This window comes from Strongylocentrotus purpuratus, unplaced genomic scaffold (genome assembly GCF_000002235.5).
Source record: "Strongylocentrotus purpuratus isolate Spur 01 unplaced genomic scaffold, Spur_5.0 spur5_scaffold_1, whole genome shotgun sequence".
NCBI classification, from domain to species: Eukaryota; Metazoa; Echinodermata; class Echinoidea; order Camarodonta; family Strongylocentrotidae; genus Strongylocentrotus; species Strongylocentrotus purpuratus.
In genome coordinates, this window is record NW_022145594.1 from 30,866,598 (window position 1) to 30,885,371 (window position 18,774).

An 18,774-nucleotide genomic window follows, 5' to 3' on the forward strand; every position below is an offset into this window, starting at 1 on the left:
AAAGTCTAAGTTTGTTGACCTTAAATGACCTTTGACCTTTACTTAGTGACCTGAAATTCTACTCAAATGATTGGGGATACTTGAAAACCCTATATTCCAAGTTTCATTGACTAAGAACTTATACTTTAACAATTATATAAAAAATTCAAAAACTTAACCTTAGGTTAAGTTTTCGATGATGATGCAACAACATAGTCAAAGTCTGTTGACCTGAAATGACCTTTGACTTTGACCTTGTGACCTGAAATTCTACTCAAATGATTGGGGATACTTGATAACCGTATATTCCAAGTTTCATTGACTAAGAACTTATACTTTAAAAATTATCAACAATTCAAAAACTTAACCTTAAGTTAAGTTTTTGATGTTGACGCCGTCGCCGACGCCGCCGTCACCGGAGAAACGGCGCCTATGTCTCGCTTTTTGCTACGCAGGCGAGACAAAAATTGGAAAGTTAGACCTCAAATTAGTTAATAATAATACTAATACTAATATTCTAGATTTATATAGCAATTGAAACATCTATGATGTCTCTAAGTGCCCTAAAGAAATGTCATTACTCTGGTCGTAATTTTAGGCTTGCCTGCACACAAAGTATCCACATTCTCCACTCTCTGGGGAGAAATTCAGCCAGGTGTCATTTCACGGTTTCTTTGTTAAACCTGCGATTTTGAACAAAAGCCTAAACACAGTGTCACGTTAAAGAGTTCATATTGCCCCAGTTGGAAGCTTCGCATGATTACTATATATACTTCACTAAATCTCCAACCTCTGCATCCTGTAGGATAGTCTTAAGCTGGGCCATATTACCACCTGTCCTTGTCTTCCACTGTGCCAAGCAATCCCTCGTAGCTCTCTGGTAGTCCATGTTAAACTTGGCTAGGATGGCGTCAGCTTGGTCGTAGCCGATGCCAAGATGTGTGCATAACGTTGCGTAAGACCTGGGAGGCATGTGTTTCGATAGTTTGTTAAGTATTCCATCTGATTCCAGATCAATCCTGAGGAATGAAAGAAGGATTAATACAATCTTTGCAACCGATGATGTCCCTTTATATTTATGAGTGTAAGTGTGGAGCGCATTGAGTTTCAAATTTTGACAGACATGAGTGCTACTCTAAAATCAACTGTTATCATTATTGTCATTAACAGCATTATTATTAATATCTGGATCATAATTTATCATCAGATATTATTATTACTATTATCATTATCATCAGTTATTATCAATAATATTATTACTATTATTATTATCATTATTATTATCATTAATATTATTATTAATCCATGATTGTTATAGTGGAGTAAAAAATAACACATAATTTTACCATAAAGTTACACCAAAACATTTCTACAAATTATGCCCACTTTTAAAAATAGAAATGGGTACAAGGCCTCTATTTTGTGCTTATCGAGCACACAGTCACACAATGTAGCCTACTTTCACGAACACAGGTACATTCTAATTCACATGTTTGCTAACATTAAAAAGACGTTGCCGAAACATATATTATTATCTATTTACAACAGTATTGTTTTACCACATGTCAACTACTGTAATATTATTTGGGGTAATACTTACAAGACTCATTTATATAAAATTCATATTCTTCAGAAACATGCTGTTCGTATAATTTCTAATTCTAACTATATGACTTCAAGTGCTCCTTTGTTTTATGATTTGAAATGTTTTGCTAGTCTTTGACCTCATAAAATTAAACAATTTAGTCTTCATGTTCAATTTTCATAAACAAGAGCTCCCATCAATATTTAATAACATGTTTAAAACAAATTATTTTTACCATTTTTACGAAACCAGAAATAAATCAAACTATCATTACCCCTTTGTACGTACTTCTTTGACCCAACATACTTTAAGATTCCAGGGTATACATGATTGGAATTCCTTACCTTATAATTTAAAAAGTAGTTCAACCCTATCAAAGTTTAAATATTCATGTAAACAGTTCTTGTTTAAACAAATGAAGTGCACTGGGTAGATTTTTCTGTACAATGTTCTGCCTGCGGTGTGTGTTGGTGTGTCTGTATGCATGTGAATGAATGAGGGTGGGTGTATGTTTGTTTTGATAAGTTTTACAATATTTGTTATAATAATTTGCTTGTATGATTACCTTTGTACAGGGCCCCATTCTCACAAGCTTTGCTTTTCTTGGGGTCCTTCCGATTTTGCTGTTAATTTGTTATGTATTTTATTTTGAATTTTAATGGAAAATAAATGAAAATAAATGAAACATCATGGGGGGGGGGGGGGGGGGGGGAAGATTAGGACAATTACCCCCGGAAACTATCCCCCCCCCCCAAGGACAATAAACCTTCACTAAATTACCCCCCCCCCAGGACAACCACCCCAACCCTGAAATACCCCTAGGACAACCACAGAGGAAAATTGCACCCCACCCCTGTTCATTAAAGGGGGAAGTGTACCCTGATGATAATAAGTTGGTTTTAAATAAAAGCAGAATATTTTTTCAGAGAGGTGATAATCCAAGGGGGTAATTTTCGAGGGTAATCGTCCTCAGGAGGGGGGGGGGGGGGAGGGGGGGGGGGTGTGAGGGTTCGACGTTCTGTACTGACCTTACAGGGGAGTCTGCTATGAGAGTTGGAGGTTCAGGAACCTTCCTTTGTTCCTCATTGGTTGAAGACGATGGCACAGGTGAGCCTTCACCTCTCATGCTCATGCTCTCTGAGCCATGATTGCTAGCTGACTTATCTGACGACCCACTCCCACCACGAGGAGACGCCTCATAGACGGCCTCTATATCCTCACCCGTTGGTTGATTGATCGATCTTATGATGATGGCATCGATCAAGTTGGCCGCTGTAAAGGTGCTCCCCTGCCCTGGGTCCTCCCCTTCCTTCTTCGCTTTCGGCTGGGGCTCGAACATATACGCAAAGAGCTTAGACGCATCTCCAGTGATTGTCCTAGAACCCACAAAAATTAGCCTACGTAAACAAACCTTTAGCTACTTGCATAGACTTAAACTGGCAATGTGTAAACACAGTACCTAAGATGTTTATAAATGTGAACAGGGCCTTTGTTCCAAGAGAGGGACTGTGTTTAACTCTGACTGATAAGCTACATATAAACAGGTCTTGTGGTCAAGCAAGGGAGAGTTTCTCTCCTCAGCCAGTGATGGTAGTCTAATTAGGCACAGATCCACATAGAAGATGTATTTTACTATTCTACATGGAAAGAGAACAAATTGATTTCAAATCAGCCGATTTAGTAGTGGTGTTTATTATACATGACTGCTAAGGAAGTATAAATGCTTGTTAGTAAGCAACCAGTGGACCGACGGCTTTAGGTCCTCTCTGAGAAACCTGGTAATGAGGATTAATGCCTTACCAAAGGGCACTAACGATGCATTTTCATAAAATAGATAAAACCATTTTTTCAGTGATGGCACAAAATGAAAAAAGTCAAGGGCATTGAATAGGAACTTGTGAGGTACACAATCGAAAGCCTTTTCAAAATCAATAATCAACAACATGCCTGGAATATCACTAAGTTCGATGTATAAAAGTGTATCGTAAAGTAGACTAATATTTCCACCCTATAAACCGGCCTTTCCAAAATCTTTTTTGATTCTCATGTATCAAGTGGGCAATACATGCTGTAATTGATTTGCTACGCATCCAGATGCTATTTTGCTTTTGAAATATTTTTTTCAGAATATCTTATTATCATTTATATTATTTATCATATTGTTACGGTTGATTAAAGGGCATACATGTCTGAGACTTTATCCTCCTCGTCCGAGATGCGATCCTTCTTGTCTGAGACGTCATCCTCCTCTTCCGAGACGCCATCCTCCTCTTCCAAGTCGCCATCCTCCTCTTCTGAGACGCCATCCTCCTCTTCCAAGACGCCATCCTCCTCTTCTGAGACGCCATCCTCCTCTTCTGAGACGCCATCCTCCTCTTCCAAGACGCCATCCTCCTCTTCTGAGACGCCATCCTCCTCTTCTGCGACGTCATCATCCTCGTCCGAGACGCTTTCCTCCTCGTCTAAGCTGAAATCCAACCTGAATTGAGGTTGAGGAAAGAAGATAAAATATAGGTTTGGGGGATAGGATCTTTGCCCTGTAACATATGAAGTGACTAACAATCCAATCAATTTATCAGACAAATTTTTCATCGCATAATCACATGACCACTTTGCTTATACATGCAGGCCTTCGGCATAAGACACACACAACTTGGTACACTTCTACTCAGAGGCCTGATAGTTAAAATGGAAGAAGGAAACTTCAACAATGCTATTAAGTACTGGAATAATCTATGAATTGTGATATGTATATACATGTACTTGGTCCAGATATACATTATCACAACTTCACTCATTCCTGCCATCTTTTCACTTCAGGAAGATAGACAAATGTTGTCTCTATTTATAGTATATACAAAGAATAAGCACACGAAACTTGGTACACATCTGCTGATAACCAAAATGGTATAATACAAATAAAACCCAAAACATTATCAAGTATTGGAATAATTCCCAAATTGTAGAGTTGGGCCAGATATACATTATCACAGTTTCACTCATTCCCGCCAACTTTTCACTTCAGGAAGATAGACAAATTCTATCTCTGTTTATAGTATATACAAAGCATTAGGCACACACAACTTGGTACTCATCTAAAGTAGTTAAAAAATGGAAGACAAAGAAAAAACAACAACATTGTTAAGTACTGGAAAATTCCCAGAATCGTAGATGTACATAGTACCCGTACGGTTGGGCCAGATATACATTATCACAATTTCACTCATTCCTGCCAACTTAGCACTTCAGGAAGATAGACAAATTCTATCTCTGTTTATAGTATATACAAAGCATAAGGCACATACAACTTGGTACACATCTACTGATTGTTAAAAATGGAAGCCAAAGAAACCAGAAAAACATTGTAAAGTACTGGAAAATTCCCAGAATTGTAGATGTACATACATGTACAGTTGGGCCCAATACATTATCACAACTTCACTAATTCCTGCCAACTTTTCACTTCAGGAAGATAGACAAATATGGTCTCTGTTTAATATATATATAGTATATACATCATTGTAATCACTCTGAAATGAGTGACCCCTGATAGGAATGAGCGCAGTTGAGAAAATCTGAGTAAAATGAGTTTCTTCCAGGTGTATGTAAACTTTCCGGGGCCAACTGTGTATACGCAACTTGTGTGAACCTGAACAGAATGCATACAATTAACTACAACTGGGTACAGTAAATACTTAACAAAGGTTTCTGGGGCCTCTTACGTTAAAAGCTGAAATTAAAATGCCATTTTCAACTGATTAGGATTGCATATTTAGAAATTGCGTTTACTTATTGAGTTGCGTTTGACATTGCAACTTTTAAAGCAAGGGGCCCTTGTAACAGAATCCCACTTCCAGACAAACTGGCTCAAAGAAACTCTCTCTGTCCTGTTTTATAAAACTCGCTATCAATAACAAGTGTCACATTTGTATGACAAATTGGCTCTCAGCCAATCAAATGCAAACATTTCAGGAGCTTATAACAGTTATTGCAACTCGAATGAGAACAGCTTTCGCACAAAAAACAATTACAGTATTTACACCAGTCCAGTATTTTGGAATAAAGTAGAATCATCTTTTAAACAAAGTATCAGTCTATACACATTTAAGAAAAAGATAAAAGATTAAACTTTTAAACACATATACATGGTCGAATCTCGGTCTGTTTGACTCTCGACTCAATTTCTTTCTCAATCCCTTTCTTCCTCATTCTACTGATCTAATTTTCTTTTTCTTTGCAATCATTCATTTTCCCTTTTTTTTGGGGGGGGGGGGGGGAGGGGGGTATCTTTATTTCTTTTACCTCCTACTATTTTCCTCCATTTTATTTTTATTTTTTTCTCCCCAAAATTTAGAATTTCTTAGCTATATATTTGTCTATTTATTGATTTCTAAGCATACCGGTACTTTGTGCATGTTATATTGTAAAACAGCATCTGAGGAACTAACACTACATTAAGCTCTGCTTCAAGTTAGTTCCTCTTTTCTCGTGCTTTTTCCATTATATTTGTCGTTTCATTGCATATTTTTTGTGATATAATTATTCTTGTATTATGTTTTGCATGAGAAATAAAAATCATTTTTGATTTTAATATTTTGTTACCTGTATTGATAACAAGTTTCATAAAACAGGGCCCAGATTTCAAGTTTTTGATTCTGGCTTTCTGTTCATTTTTGCAATTTACTATTATGAGTGCAGATACAAATAAAAGATTTCAGTAAGTCATCCTTCACAGCTATTTTTTTCTGAATCGGTATTGGTCAGGCCTTACACCTTTGGATATTAAGTAACACAACTGGTTGACCAGATCCTTGTCATGGTTGTAAGAAAAGAATTTTTTTCAGTCCATTGGAACAAACATTTACGTTGTTTGACAATATTATGTCAGCTATAACATTTTATCATGAAATTGAAAAATATATTGCTAAAACAAATCTAAGAGAAAAGAAATCCATGAAAAGTGTTTTTATTTTATCGAATGCTTTTGATTGTGTTTATGTTTAAAGTTATCGTCATATAAAACAATTGAACAATTTGAATGCAATATATGATTGATTTTTGCTGAGGTATATTTAAGAAAAATTTAGTTTGACCGAGTGATGTGAATATGGAATTTTGCATGATTGTGGATGTATATGTTGTGCATTTTTACATGAATGTATGCTATTGTCTAATAAAGGAATCATGTGGATGAGGGGAAAAAGGCTTGTCACAAAAGATGCCATGGAGGGTGAACATTTACTTTATGAAATATTTAGGGCTAGGGTTGCACTTTATTTTGAGTTCAGGTAATAATGTTTATGATTAGGTACACGTAATATGATATATTTAATGTGTATGAATAAAACGTTGCTATGTTTTGATATGAAGTACATTGAATTTGCTGTTTCATTACTAGTGTTAAATATCATAACTTTATCTTAAGAGTAATATGTAAGGTCTGAGGTTGAAGTTGGAATTTTGGTTAGTGTAGGAAACCGACGCGGAACAACTGTTGCAGTAACGAGTGTCGTACAACCGTCTTGGAGATAGTTCTATACGATCGAGAAGCACATAATCTAGGTGTGCCATCTGCATGGTTGTACACTGCCATTGTGTGTCACTCGAAGGTATTCTGATGGCTGTGATGTCCATCATAGGCCATCCTCGTCCGAGACGCCATCCTCATCGCCTGAATTGATGTTGAGGAAAGAAGATGAAATATAGGTTTGGGGGATAGGATCCGGGTCCTGTAACATATGAATTGACTAACAATCCAATCAATTGTAAAAATCTGTTGTATCTCCAGTTTTGCTGCAATTAATTGTTTCTTATTAAGCATTGTATTTTAACCTGTAACATAAAAGTAGTGGTAAGTTGCTATTATTTATTATGTTCCAATTTATTGAAGGAGATACATGTACAAACAAGATTTGGGATAATATTAATGGTAACTTTCAATGTTAGGGGGCTTAGGCAACAGAGGCCTGAGGTGGTATTCTGAAATTGTTTTGCCAGTGAAAAAATGTTTCCTGTTAAAGCAGAGATAAATAAGAAAAAGCTTTGATTAATTCTCGATATCACCAATATAATACAAATACCAGCATGTTACATTCAGGCCTCGTTTCAAATGCACTCTGGGATAGTTTGGTGACCAAGTCGCTTCCTGTCGACCCAGCAGTGATTGTGTGTACTTAATTTTCTGACAGTACTCAGTGATTTATCACGATTCTCAATGATTTCAAGAGTCGATTATTACGTAAAACGGATGAAAATATACTATAATATACTAAAAATTAACATATTTGGTGGTGTGATTGGAAAGAGCAAGTAGAAGCATAGAAATAATAATGTCACCTTTCTTTGGTTATGTTCATTGGCAAGAGTGAAACCCTGTCTGAAATATTAGAGGATGTGACTACATTAAAGGGTTCGTTGACTTTTTAGATGACCAATGGACATACTCCATTCTGGTGGGATATTCTAAAGTTAAGCCTGTCATTTTCTTGAAGTTTCAAGAAGGTCCTTCCATTGTTTTAATCTAGACATCGATAAGATTTGGAGGATATTTCTCTTGTTTGTCATTGCTGCCGTCACCAAAAATAAAGAACCTAGATGTAGCTTTCAGAGACGTACCTATGTACATTGGCTCAAACTTACTTCAGAGAGGCTTCATCTGTGCATTTTGGGCATATTGGCGATAGCGAGAATTTCTATGTAAAGCTGGCTATGTATTTGTACAGTTTAGAGATAAATCTGCACCAACACCTACAATTAGTCCCATTCCATGCAACCTCAATTTATGATAATTAACATAATTTTCACTTTTTGAATGTAGCAGACGTAATAAAGTATATTGCACAGAATACAACCCAAGAAAACTAAAACATATGTTTATTGGGGACACTTGTATATATTGTTCACAGCCGTCAGGCTGAATAGGATAGGTGCCTAACCGGCCTCAACAAGAGCAGATAGATCCTGTAATGAACGAATAAAACATCCACCATTTTTTTTATACAAAAAATATCCTAGATCCTTGTTATTTGATTTAAAGAGACTTTCAAGATTGTTCTTAGTAATTATCGCTGATAAATAAATCCAAATTTAATAGGCTTAATTTAGCGCGAACACAGGGATAGGGGCACTTACCTCTACAAGCATCAATGCACAGTGATATACATGTATTAATCCACACACAGTATATAAAGCATATTAAACTCTACATGCCCTGCTGTGGAAAGATCGTTAAATAGTACTAGAAACTATAGCATGCTTTTTCATGGAAAAACATGTGATATTCACAGTAAAGGAATCACATGTGACCGTGCTTAACCAATCATTTGATTAGGATCTAGGAGTAAGTTGTATAGCAATAAAATTAATTTGTAATTTATTTTGTTTAATAGTTCACTTACCGTCTAAAGTCAGTGAGTGACTGCAGGAATGAATCAAAATCCGCTTGGGGAACTCCATTGAACCTGAAATTTCCATTACTGATTTGAGGAAAAGAATCCTGAAAAGAAATATATGAGCATGATTGGTGATAGTGATTCATGTAGTTTCCCTCCATTCCAGTCTGGCTGACATACTTTAACATACATGTACATACCAGGTCAGTACTCTCTCTGGCATATAGACTAAGTATCCTTGTTATGTTGACAACTCCTATATGCCCCCCCCCCCCCTCCCCACCCCTCCCCACCAAATACACACACATACAAAAAAGCTATGTTGATTGAACTGGTCAATATTTTCAACAGAACTTTATGCTGACACCCCATCCTCCCTGATCATGCACATGCCCAAAACAAAAAGAACAAAAAAACAACAACAAAATCTGTGCTTAAAATAAGTACACTGTGATCAAGATCTCCATCCTTGTTTAGTGACTATTCAATCTGACGTATACTCTCAGACCCATGATGACATTATTCAAACCTTATGAATTGATTTGAACTATTTGTATCTATTAGTCTTTAGAGTACTTCAGTAATCTGTTTATACTGAAATTGTATTATTGCGTAACTAGTAACACAACACTCTCCCCCCCCCCCCAAAAAAAAAAACTAGATGGAATTCGACTGCGCGCAGTCGAAAATGATGCCTCCGTCATAGAGCAATTTTACAAACCAAAACAGAAGAAATTTTTCGAATTCAAGTTCAATTGTAATTCATTAACAGGTTCTCAGAATATCGTGATTACAAGCAATTTCTCATATACATATATGACCCTTTGATCTTTGACCTCATGACCCTAAAATCTACTCAGTTCATTGGCTCTGCAAGATGTCCTGAGTTAAATAGTAATCCATCTGTTAGTTCTAATGAGAATGCGTTCACAAGCTATTTTTGCATACATAATGAGCCCATGACCTTTGACCTTATGAACCAAGAATCTACTCAGTTCATTGGCTCTGCAAGTAACATACATGACCTAATTTTGGCAGGAATCCATCAATCGACTCTTGAGATAACGCGATCACAAGCTGTTTTTGCATACATAATGTGCGCTGTGGCCTTTGACCTTTGACCTCGTGACCCCAAAATCTAATCAGTTCATCGGCTCTGCAAGTAACATACATGACCTAATTTTGGCAGGAATCCATTGATCGGTTCTTGAGATAACGCGATCACGAGCTGTGTTTGCATACATAATGTGCGCTGTGGCCTTTGACCTTTGACCTTGTGACCCCAAAATCTAATCAGTTCATCGGCTCTGCAAGTAACATACATAACCAAGTTTGGCAGCAATCCATCAATCGGTTCTTGAGATAACGCGATCACGAGCTGTTTTTGCATACATAATAAGCCCTGTGACCTTTGACCTTTGACCTCGTGACCCCAAAATCTACTCAGTTCATCAACTCTGCAAGTAATATACATGACCTAAGTTTGGCAGGAATCCATCAGTCGGTTCTTGAGATAACGCGATCACGAGCTGTTTTTGCATACATAATGAGCCCTGTGACCTTTTACCTTTGACCTTGTGACCCCAAAATCTAATCAGTTCATTGGCTTTGCAAGATACATACATGACCAAAGTTTGGCAGGAATCCATCAATCGGTTCTTCAGATAACGCGATCACGAGCTGTTTTTGCATACATAATAAGCCCTGTGACCTTTGACCTTTGACCTTGTGACCCCAAAATCTACTCAGTTCATCAGCTCTGCAAGTAATATACATGACCAAAGTTTGGCAGAAATCCATCAATCGGTTCTTTAGATAACGCGATCACAAGAACGGGAAGTAGGTACGTACAGATGGACGGACGGACAACCCGAAAACATAATGCCTCCGGCTACTTCGTAACTGAGGCATAAAAACTCCTTAAACTCATCTCCAATGCTGCATGTGTACCTGAATTCATCATGGCATGGATATAGAGTACAAACACACATACACACCTGTAAGGTTGACGCTTTTGCATGCAGTGTAGAATAGAACTCCTCCTGGAAATCCTTTCCCATAGTGTCAGGCAAGTCAGGTTTGGCATGGAACACAAAGCATCCGCTAGGTAATGTGAAGAGGCTGATGTTGGACACCTAACATCTTCAAGCTCGACAGTTTGGACCTACATGTATACAAACAGTGATTCATACAAGTACATTACCAGAGTACACGTTTTAATTGAATTACTGCAAATATAACTGGGTGCTCTGATATACATGTATGTGTATGGCTATGCTTGGGTGACAAATGCAATGGGCTTTATATAGTCAAATATAGGATTTGGATAAGGGCTACAAATAGGTTTGAGCTCAGGTTTAGTGATAGGAATACTTTTTGGTGCAGGGATCAAGTCCCCCCCAAAAACCTTACTTAAAAACTTTAAGTTAGTCTTCATTAAACCAAAATATCTTTTCTGAGGCAATCCTTTAAAAGTGATGTTTTTTGCAGAACATCATATTTTTAACTCGAGCCATCTGAATTCTGTATCTTACACTGCACATGAAAACCCCTCTTTTTATAATACTGTTCCTTTGTCTGCTAAGACTATTATACATTTTGATATAAAAAAATTAACACGTTGAAAAATTATTGACTGCATGTTGTTAAAATATCATACTAGTAACTCCTAATACTCATCTCCACTGCTGCATGTGTACATGAATTCATCATGGCATGGATACAGAGTACAAACACACATACACACCTGTAAGGTTGACGCCTTTGCATTCAGTGCAGAATAGAACTCCTCCTGGAACTCCTGTCCATTTAGTGTCAGGTCAGTCAGGTTTGGCATGGAACACAAAGCATCCGCTAGGTAATGTGAAGAGGCTGATGTTGGACAACTAACATACTCGAGCACAACAGTGTGGACCTACATGTATACAAACAGTGATTCATTCAAGTACATTACCAGAGAACATGTTTTCATTGAATTACTGGCTATGCTTTGGTGACAAATGCAATGGGCTTTATATAGTCAAATATAGGATTTGGATAAGGGCTACAAATAGGTTTGAGCTCAGGTTTAGTGATAGGAATACTTTTTGGTGCAGGGATCAAGTTAAGAATTTGGTTAGTACAGGATGGAAAGCACAGAAAAATTGTTGATGGTCTTGCGTTAAAACAACAGGAGGATCGACAAACACAGCCATAGTGCATTTTCTCACTACATAGTGATACAAACAGTGATTCATTAAAGTACATTACCAGAATACATGTATTTATTGAATGACTGCAAATATAACTGGGTGCTCTAATATACATGTATGTGTATGGCTAAGCTTAAGTTGACAAATGTTCTGGGCTTTATTAAGTCACAAATATATATAGGATCCGCATGAGAGCTGCAAATAGACTTTGAGCTTAGGTTTAGTCTTACGGTTTATTATAGATTTTAGTGCTGGGTTAAGTTCAGAAATCGGTTAGTTCAGGGTAGTGGGCGCAGAAAATGCATCAAAAAAGATTTATAGGACTAACTTTTACTATTATAGCCGTAGTACATGTAACTACTGGGTATTCATCTGAGTAATTGCATCCATCCAAAATATTTATGAACAAAAACAAACACAGGACGCCGAGTAATACCCAGCTCATCTTGAACATAACTACAATATGAAGGTTACGTTAATTTGCCAAATAGATTTTCAATTTCATTAATTTACATATACTTCTAGATCAACATGTATGTTTCTCTTTATATAACTTTTGTTTACTAGCTGTCATCATGTGATGAGGCTGGTGTGAGGCACTCAACATCATGAAGGCAGAGAGTCTTGATCTGTACAGAAATTGAATGACTGAAATAGGTTTAACCCTATTTAGCCCGGGCTATTTTGAAACTGCATAGCCCGGGGGGGGGGGGGGGGGGGGCTTCTAAGGCCCCCCCTATGATTTCGGCCGTGAAACGCCCGATCGTCGCGAAAATTTGCATACATGTCAAGTGAAGTGTATAGAATACTATAGTAATTTCAAGTTTTTGAAAAATTCACTCATTAGCATATTTATGGTAATTTATGCAAATAAGGTCATCAAATTCACATTTTTGCCCATAAATCAGACATTATTCATATTTTAAGCATTCTTTCTCACTACATATATTTTTTAGACCATTTGGAATAATAATACAACACAAAAAATTGAAAAACCAGGGTTATTCCTTATGTTATCTATTGTTTTGATATTTTTTTATGTATTTCTTTGTTTTTTTTTAACTCATGTATTTTATTGTTTTTATTGTTTTATTTTATTTCCAACTATAATTCAACTATTTGGACCCAGAAAAAATAGACACCTAAACTATAAACAAGACCAAATAACCAATGTTTTATCTCTTTATTTGAAAAATGAGATTTCCATATGTTTTGTACACAAATCACAAAAATGAGCGATTTTCGGGCTGACATGCAAAGACAAAATGACACGTGACTTCATTATGGTAGGTTTGATTTTCAAAAAATTTCTTTCAAAAGATGCGCAAGACTCGAAAGAAAAAAGTCACAAAATTTCAGTGCAAGATTTTCTTGCGTTAAAAAATTATCGCGTAAAATGTCGAGGGGGGGGGCTTCTAAAGCCCCCCCCCCTGCCCGGGCTAAATAGGGTTAACACTGGTAGATGGAGGGGGAGCAGGAATTTTGTAAACATGTGGTCAGAGACCGCATCAATGAAAGGGTCTTGTTGGGGCTAGTATTTATTTGCACAGAGTAGTTTTCCCAATATTAGTCCTTTGTATACTTTTATAAGTTAAATCAGACAGTGAGAAGTCAGAATGTGTATTATTTATATGTTTTAAAATACTTAGTACCTTCAGGTGATTTTTATGTACATTATAGTAAGATCAAAAGTGCATGAAAATATAAGGCCTTTGTCAAGAGTCAGGGATAGACAGTCCAATAGGATATGACCATACTGAAGATTCAGGTAAGAGGAAGATCAGGAATTCCTGAGCGAAGGAGCGAATTGCAGTGATTCTACTGTATTTTAGAGGTATGTGAATTAAATGCAAATCTTCTCAGTAAAATATTCAGTATAGCACCTTTTCATTGTAATTCAAATATTTAGACCAGCATTGCTAAAGATAATATTCTATTAGAGAGTTTAAAGAATGATAATTTTATTTACAAGCGTAAAATGATTATGATGATTATAATAATAGATGTTATATTGTACATGAAAGTGGTCTAGCTATAGAACATATACATTCCTTACTATAATTTTCCTTTGTGGTTCGTATTATGTGGCCTGCTATGTTTTAATAATTTGTATGTACTATAGTTCTGTTGAATGAAGACATAATACCATCAAGGCAACAACAAAATAGCTGAATACCTAGGGGGCAAAACCTTAATTTGGGGGGTTTTGGTCGGGATGTTGTAGGTCGGTCGGTATAAACATGATCAGAGGATCTTCCTGCACAATTTCTAGGTGGACTACCCTGACAATATTTTTCTGGAAAAAAAATAGTCAATAATTAGAAGATAATTTTGTAACAGAACATCATTTTACCATGCATGTGGTATTAATGAAAGAAAATTAAATTATCTACAAGATGATACCACATTCATGATGATTGAATTTATTTTACATAATAATAATAATAATAAATAATAGGATAATTATATAGCACCAGTATCCGCCAAGCTCTGACGCTCATGGTGCTTTACGCATATTACCCTGGTCGTAGCCGAGCTGCCAAAGTAACTAGTGCTGAATAATATCAGGTACCCATTTACACCTGGTGGAGTTATTTCTCCATATTTCAATAACTTTTGAAACTGAAGAATTAAAAATATATAGAAAACCTTCCTAATATTAGTTGAATACGATCTGAAAATTACAGGTTCATTGATTTTTATGTAAAAAAATGTATAGCGTAGTAAAGTTCATTTTGGACAATATGCACAGACCAGTTCCTTGATGATACGTTTAACGTGCATCGTCATTGCCGCATATCTGTCAGGTTTGCCCTTGCAACTGAAACGTGAATCATCTAATTGCATTCTATCCTTTTTCTTAATGATTGAAGGGACAGTGAACGGTTGGGCTGGGCGATGGGGGAGACACAAGTGGCAGGGGCAATTCATAAATTCCCCCAAAAATTAGTAATTCTGATTTGTAATTAATACAAATTGTGTAAGGTAATTGTAGAATCTTGGTTTTTGTATGACATGGTCAAATAAAACATAGAATCCTGTCTGGATCTACAAATATTTTAATGAAGTTCTATAAATGACTAATCCAGAAAAACAGAATATTCCGGATTATTTGTAAGGGTTGGCAGGTATGTAATATTAGTTGAATATGATCTGAAAATTACAGATGTTTTGCTTTTCATGTAAAAAATGTTATAGCATAACAAAGTTCATTTTGGACAATATGCAGTTTAGTTCCCTGATAATACATTTAATATGAGTCATCATTGCCGCATACCGTATGTGTCAAGTTTGCAACTGAAACGTGAATGATTAATTGCATTCTTCCCTTTTTCTATAAATGACTAAACAGAGTTGTTAGCAACATCAGAGAGACAGGAAATCAAACATTACAAGTACATTTCAACTAATAGAATGATGAAGAAACTATCAGAAACTTCCTAACCAGCTTGAACCTTTTGGTATGAGGTAGGAATTTCAGTTGCAGGTTTGAGGATGTAGTAAGTTTTGCTAACTCAAATCAGAATATTTTTACTCTTAGCAAACTTTTGGATTATTGATAAAATATTATCTAGCAGCTTATTATAGAATTTCCATATGTAATCATCTGGCATCACTATGGAGCAATCCTGAAGATTCTTCTCAAGGACTCTGTATTAAAACATTACCTGATGTAAATATAAGAGAAAGTGAACCAATAAATATATAGTTTCTTATACTAGTTCCACTTTAACACTTGTAGATTAGAATAAACCTTAATATAATGTAGCATAAATTTTGTTCCATCTTGTGTTTTGGATCACAACACTTAAATCGGATTTGCAACCTTTTGTGATGACTTTACATGTTTGTTACATCCAATGCTCCTGTTAATCCAATACTAATATACCTATTACCCCCATCTCAATGTTGTTTTATAATTGATATAGGTATAAGAGGGTGACATTGACCAAAGCAACCTCATACTAGATGAATTTCAGAATTCCTGGGTCTGTCTTTTAAGATCTTACAAGAATTACAAGAAAGAGTGAAAGTTTGCCTGCTAATGTAAAGTAACATTTCAAAGTTAGGTTTATATGAAATATAAATACAGTGCAACTATTATTCAAATGATACACCCCTCTATATTATAGGTTCCTACAGCAAGATGAGTAACCAGCCAAGAAAACGTGTGGCAGATAGTGCCATGTCCATGAAGCATGTGCCTGCTAAGAAGTCTTCCAAAGATATGAGCACTGACTACACAAAATGCATCATATGCCAACAAGAATCTGTGATAAGCCTATTCTTCATCCAGTTACGTGTGTAACAACATATATGAACAAATTTAAGGCTTTTCGCATTCTGGTCGGTCAAAGTTAAACCCTTATGATGTTGTAGATGAGCTGGAAGCTCCTCTTTTCCAGCTCCTGATCTGTCCACATTCCTCATAGAATCATCCGCGTAAGGTACCGAGACATTCTTGAGGAGCTTGGTGTCGATAAAGGAGATAAATACCGGGCGACCATCTTGAAACATACATTACATGAATACTATGGGTCACATATTTTGGTTCTCAATCAAACCAAAGGTTCAGGATTTATATGTGCTTCCACATTACCACTTAGTGATGCACTGAAAAAACTGAGGCGCCTAGAAGGAGATGATATCGAGGGAAAACACCATACACTCCTGCAAGCATCAAAGATTCTTAGGGCAGATTGTGAAGTGTAAGAAAAAGATGTGTGAGAAAAATTCAACTGAGATTTCATTCACATCTGCATACAATATGGTTCCAGACTCACTCACTCTTCAGATGGCCATGCAGACTGAGGACGTTCTGCTTATGTGGCGCCTCGGTAGAATGATCACAACTTCGCAACTGGTGGATGCTCCTAGAGTTTTAGAAGCAGGACTTCCGGGCTTTTCCTCATTCCGTGCTGACCTCCATCCACATAGACAGGCTAGAATCATTGGCTATCTTCCTCTGATCCCATCTTCTCCAACTGACCCTACTGTACTAAAGGAAATGATGATTTGACTTGTCAGGACATCACATGCACGTGGTAACAAATACACAATTATAACTGGAGATCAGGCTACATATGAGCTCGCTGTAGCCATCAGAGACAAGCATCGTAGTGAGTTCAGCAATGTGGTCTTACTGCTGGGTGGCTTTCATCAAGCTCACAACTACATGAAAGCAGTTTGCAGATCTTTAGGGCGGCAGGTGCAGAAGATTTTCTTGTTGCAGCTGGTCTGTGCCAGGAAGGGGCTGCCAAGAAGATGTTTGGTGATAAAGCCGACTACTACCAGGCCATACATGCCTTCAGAATCCTGAGCGAAACTATGTGGCGCCTCTACTAGGAAGCATTCTAGACATGATGGGCAGCAGACAGAGAAACAGATCACTGGCAGCCAGAGGTGGAATCTGTCTTGAAAACGCTCTATCAAAAAGACATCACTGCCACTGAAAAGTTGCAAATGCTTCAGAATTCCCATGAACAGTTATCAGCCCTTCAGGAACTTTTCCCAGAATCAATGGTTGATCAACCAACAGCAATCTTCTGGTCCACCTTCCTGATGTTCTGCATAGATTTAACTACTACCAGCGAGAAGCTGACTGGGTAGGACATGTCTGTGAATCATATTGAATGATACCTTACCTCAAAGCAGCAGGGCATTACAAATATGGGCAGCAGTCTCTGCCTCTCTATCTTGATGAGATGAAAAATCTTCCTAAAACAGCCCCTGATGTACATGAAGCACTTATGGCGGGTGCATTTGTTGCAAGGAGAGCAGATGGCAAGCACAATTGTGTTTCTCCTGACATGCTTCTTGAACAGACAAATGCAGATGCCAAGTAAAGAAGAAAGCGGTCATGACGGAATTACACCTAACCCCGCCGCATGGATAAAATGGGTTTAAACAATTAAAACCCATCACATCTGTCTCTGCACAGTAAATATCGATGCTGCATCTTCTTTCACCCAGCCCTAACAATGAATCTGGTGTATGTCGAGTAACAAGGGACACAGAGATGGTCATCAAGGTAATGGTAGCAGTCGAGACGAATCCATCCAGTGCAACTACAACATCCCTGATAAATGTGTCAACTGGGCAATGTGCTGATTGCACAGTTTAGGACAACTTGAGCAGTGTTAAACAAATAGGCGTGGAGGCACTGTCTCAATCACTGTCCAGTCTTCAGAAGAAGACAAGTATTATGAAGCTGAACACGTTCCACACACAAAACAAGAAACAAAAGAAGTCTGGGCCCACAAGAGCTAAATCAGGGAAGAGTGATGAAGTAACTGCTCTTCTGCGTATGACACAGATCATTGCTAGTGATGGAGAACTAGAGATTGTTGACTTGGCGAGAACCCCAAGGCAAGGGCCATCACTGACGTTGTATCCAGAGAACTAATCAAGGAGTTATTAGGGCCATCACAACATATATTAACACCTCAGCAAGTGATGACTTCAAGGAGTCTGATCTGGGCAATCTCAGAGCATACAAGTTTTTGAACAACAGATCTATACTCTCCTAAGGCTCCTCCCCCCCCCCAAATAGGAGACGCATTTTTTCTTCATGTAAAGAGAGCTGCATGCCCTTGCAACAATGATGAATAAGAGAGCACACATTGCC

At 37.2% G+C, this 18,774-nt stretch overlaps 1 protein-coding gene across 2 annotated transcripts in view; it reads right to left on the reverse strand.

Annotated features, from left to right (window-relative positions):
- Nucleotides 1-379: 379 nt before the first annotated feature.
- The window catches only part of LOC105436826, a 32,052-nt gene continuing 13,657 nt past the window's right edge, over nucleotides 380-18,774 (reverse strand). Inside the window, exons 6-10 of one of the 2 annotated variants that reach the window (XM_030978036.1) lie at nucleotides 11,702-11,869; nucleotides 8,962-9,059; nucleotides 3,750-4,043; nucleotides 2,593-2,940; nucleotides 380-998 (exon numbers count right to left, since the gene is read on the reverse strand). In XM_030978036.1, the coding sequence (XP_030833896.1) occupies nucleotides 743-998; nucleotides 2,593-2,940; nucleotides 3,750-4,043; nucleotides 8,962-9,059; nucleotides 11,702-11,869 (1,164 nt within the window). In that variant the 3' untranslated portion in view covers nucleotides 380-742. Of the gene's footprint in view, nucleotides 999-2,592; nucleotides 2,941-3,749; nucleotides 4,044-6,643; nucleotides 7,236-8,961; nucleotides 9,060-10,952; nucleotides 11,120-11,701; nucleotides 11,870-18,774 lie in introns of those variants that run through there. The other variant, XM_030978037.1, reaches the window with a different exon arrangement.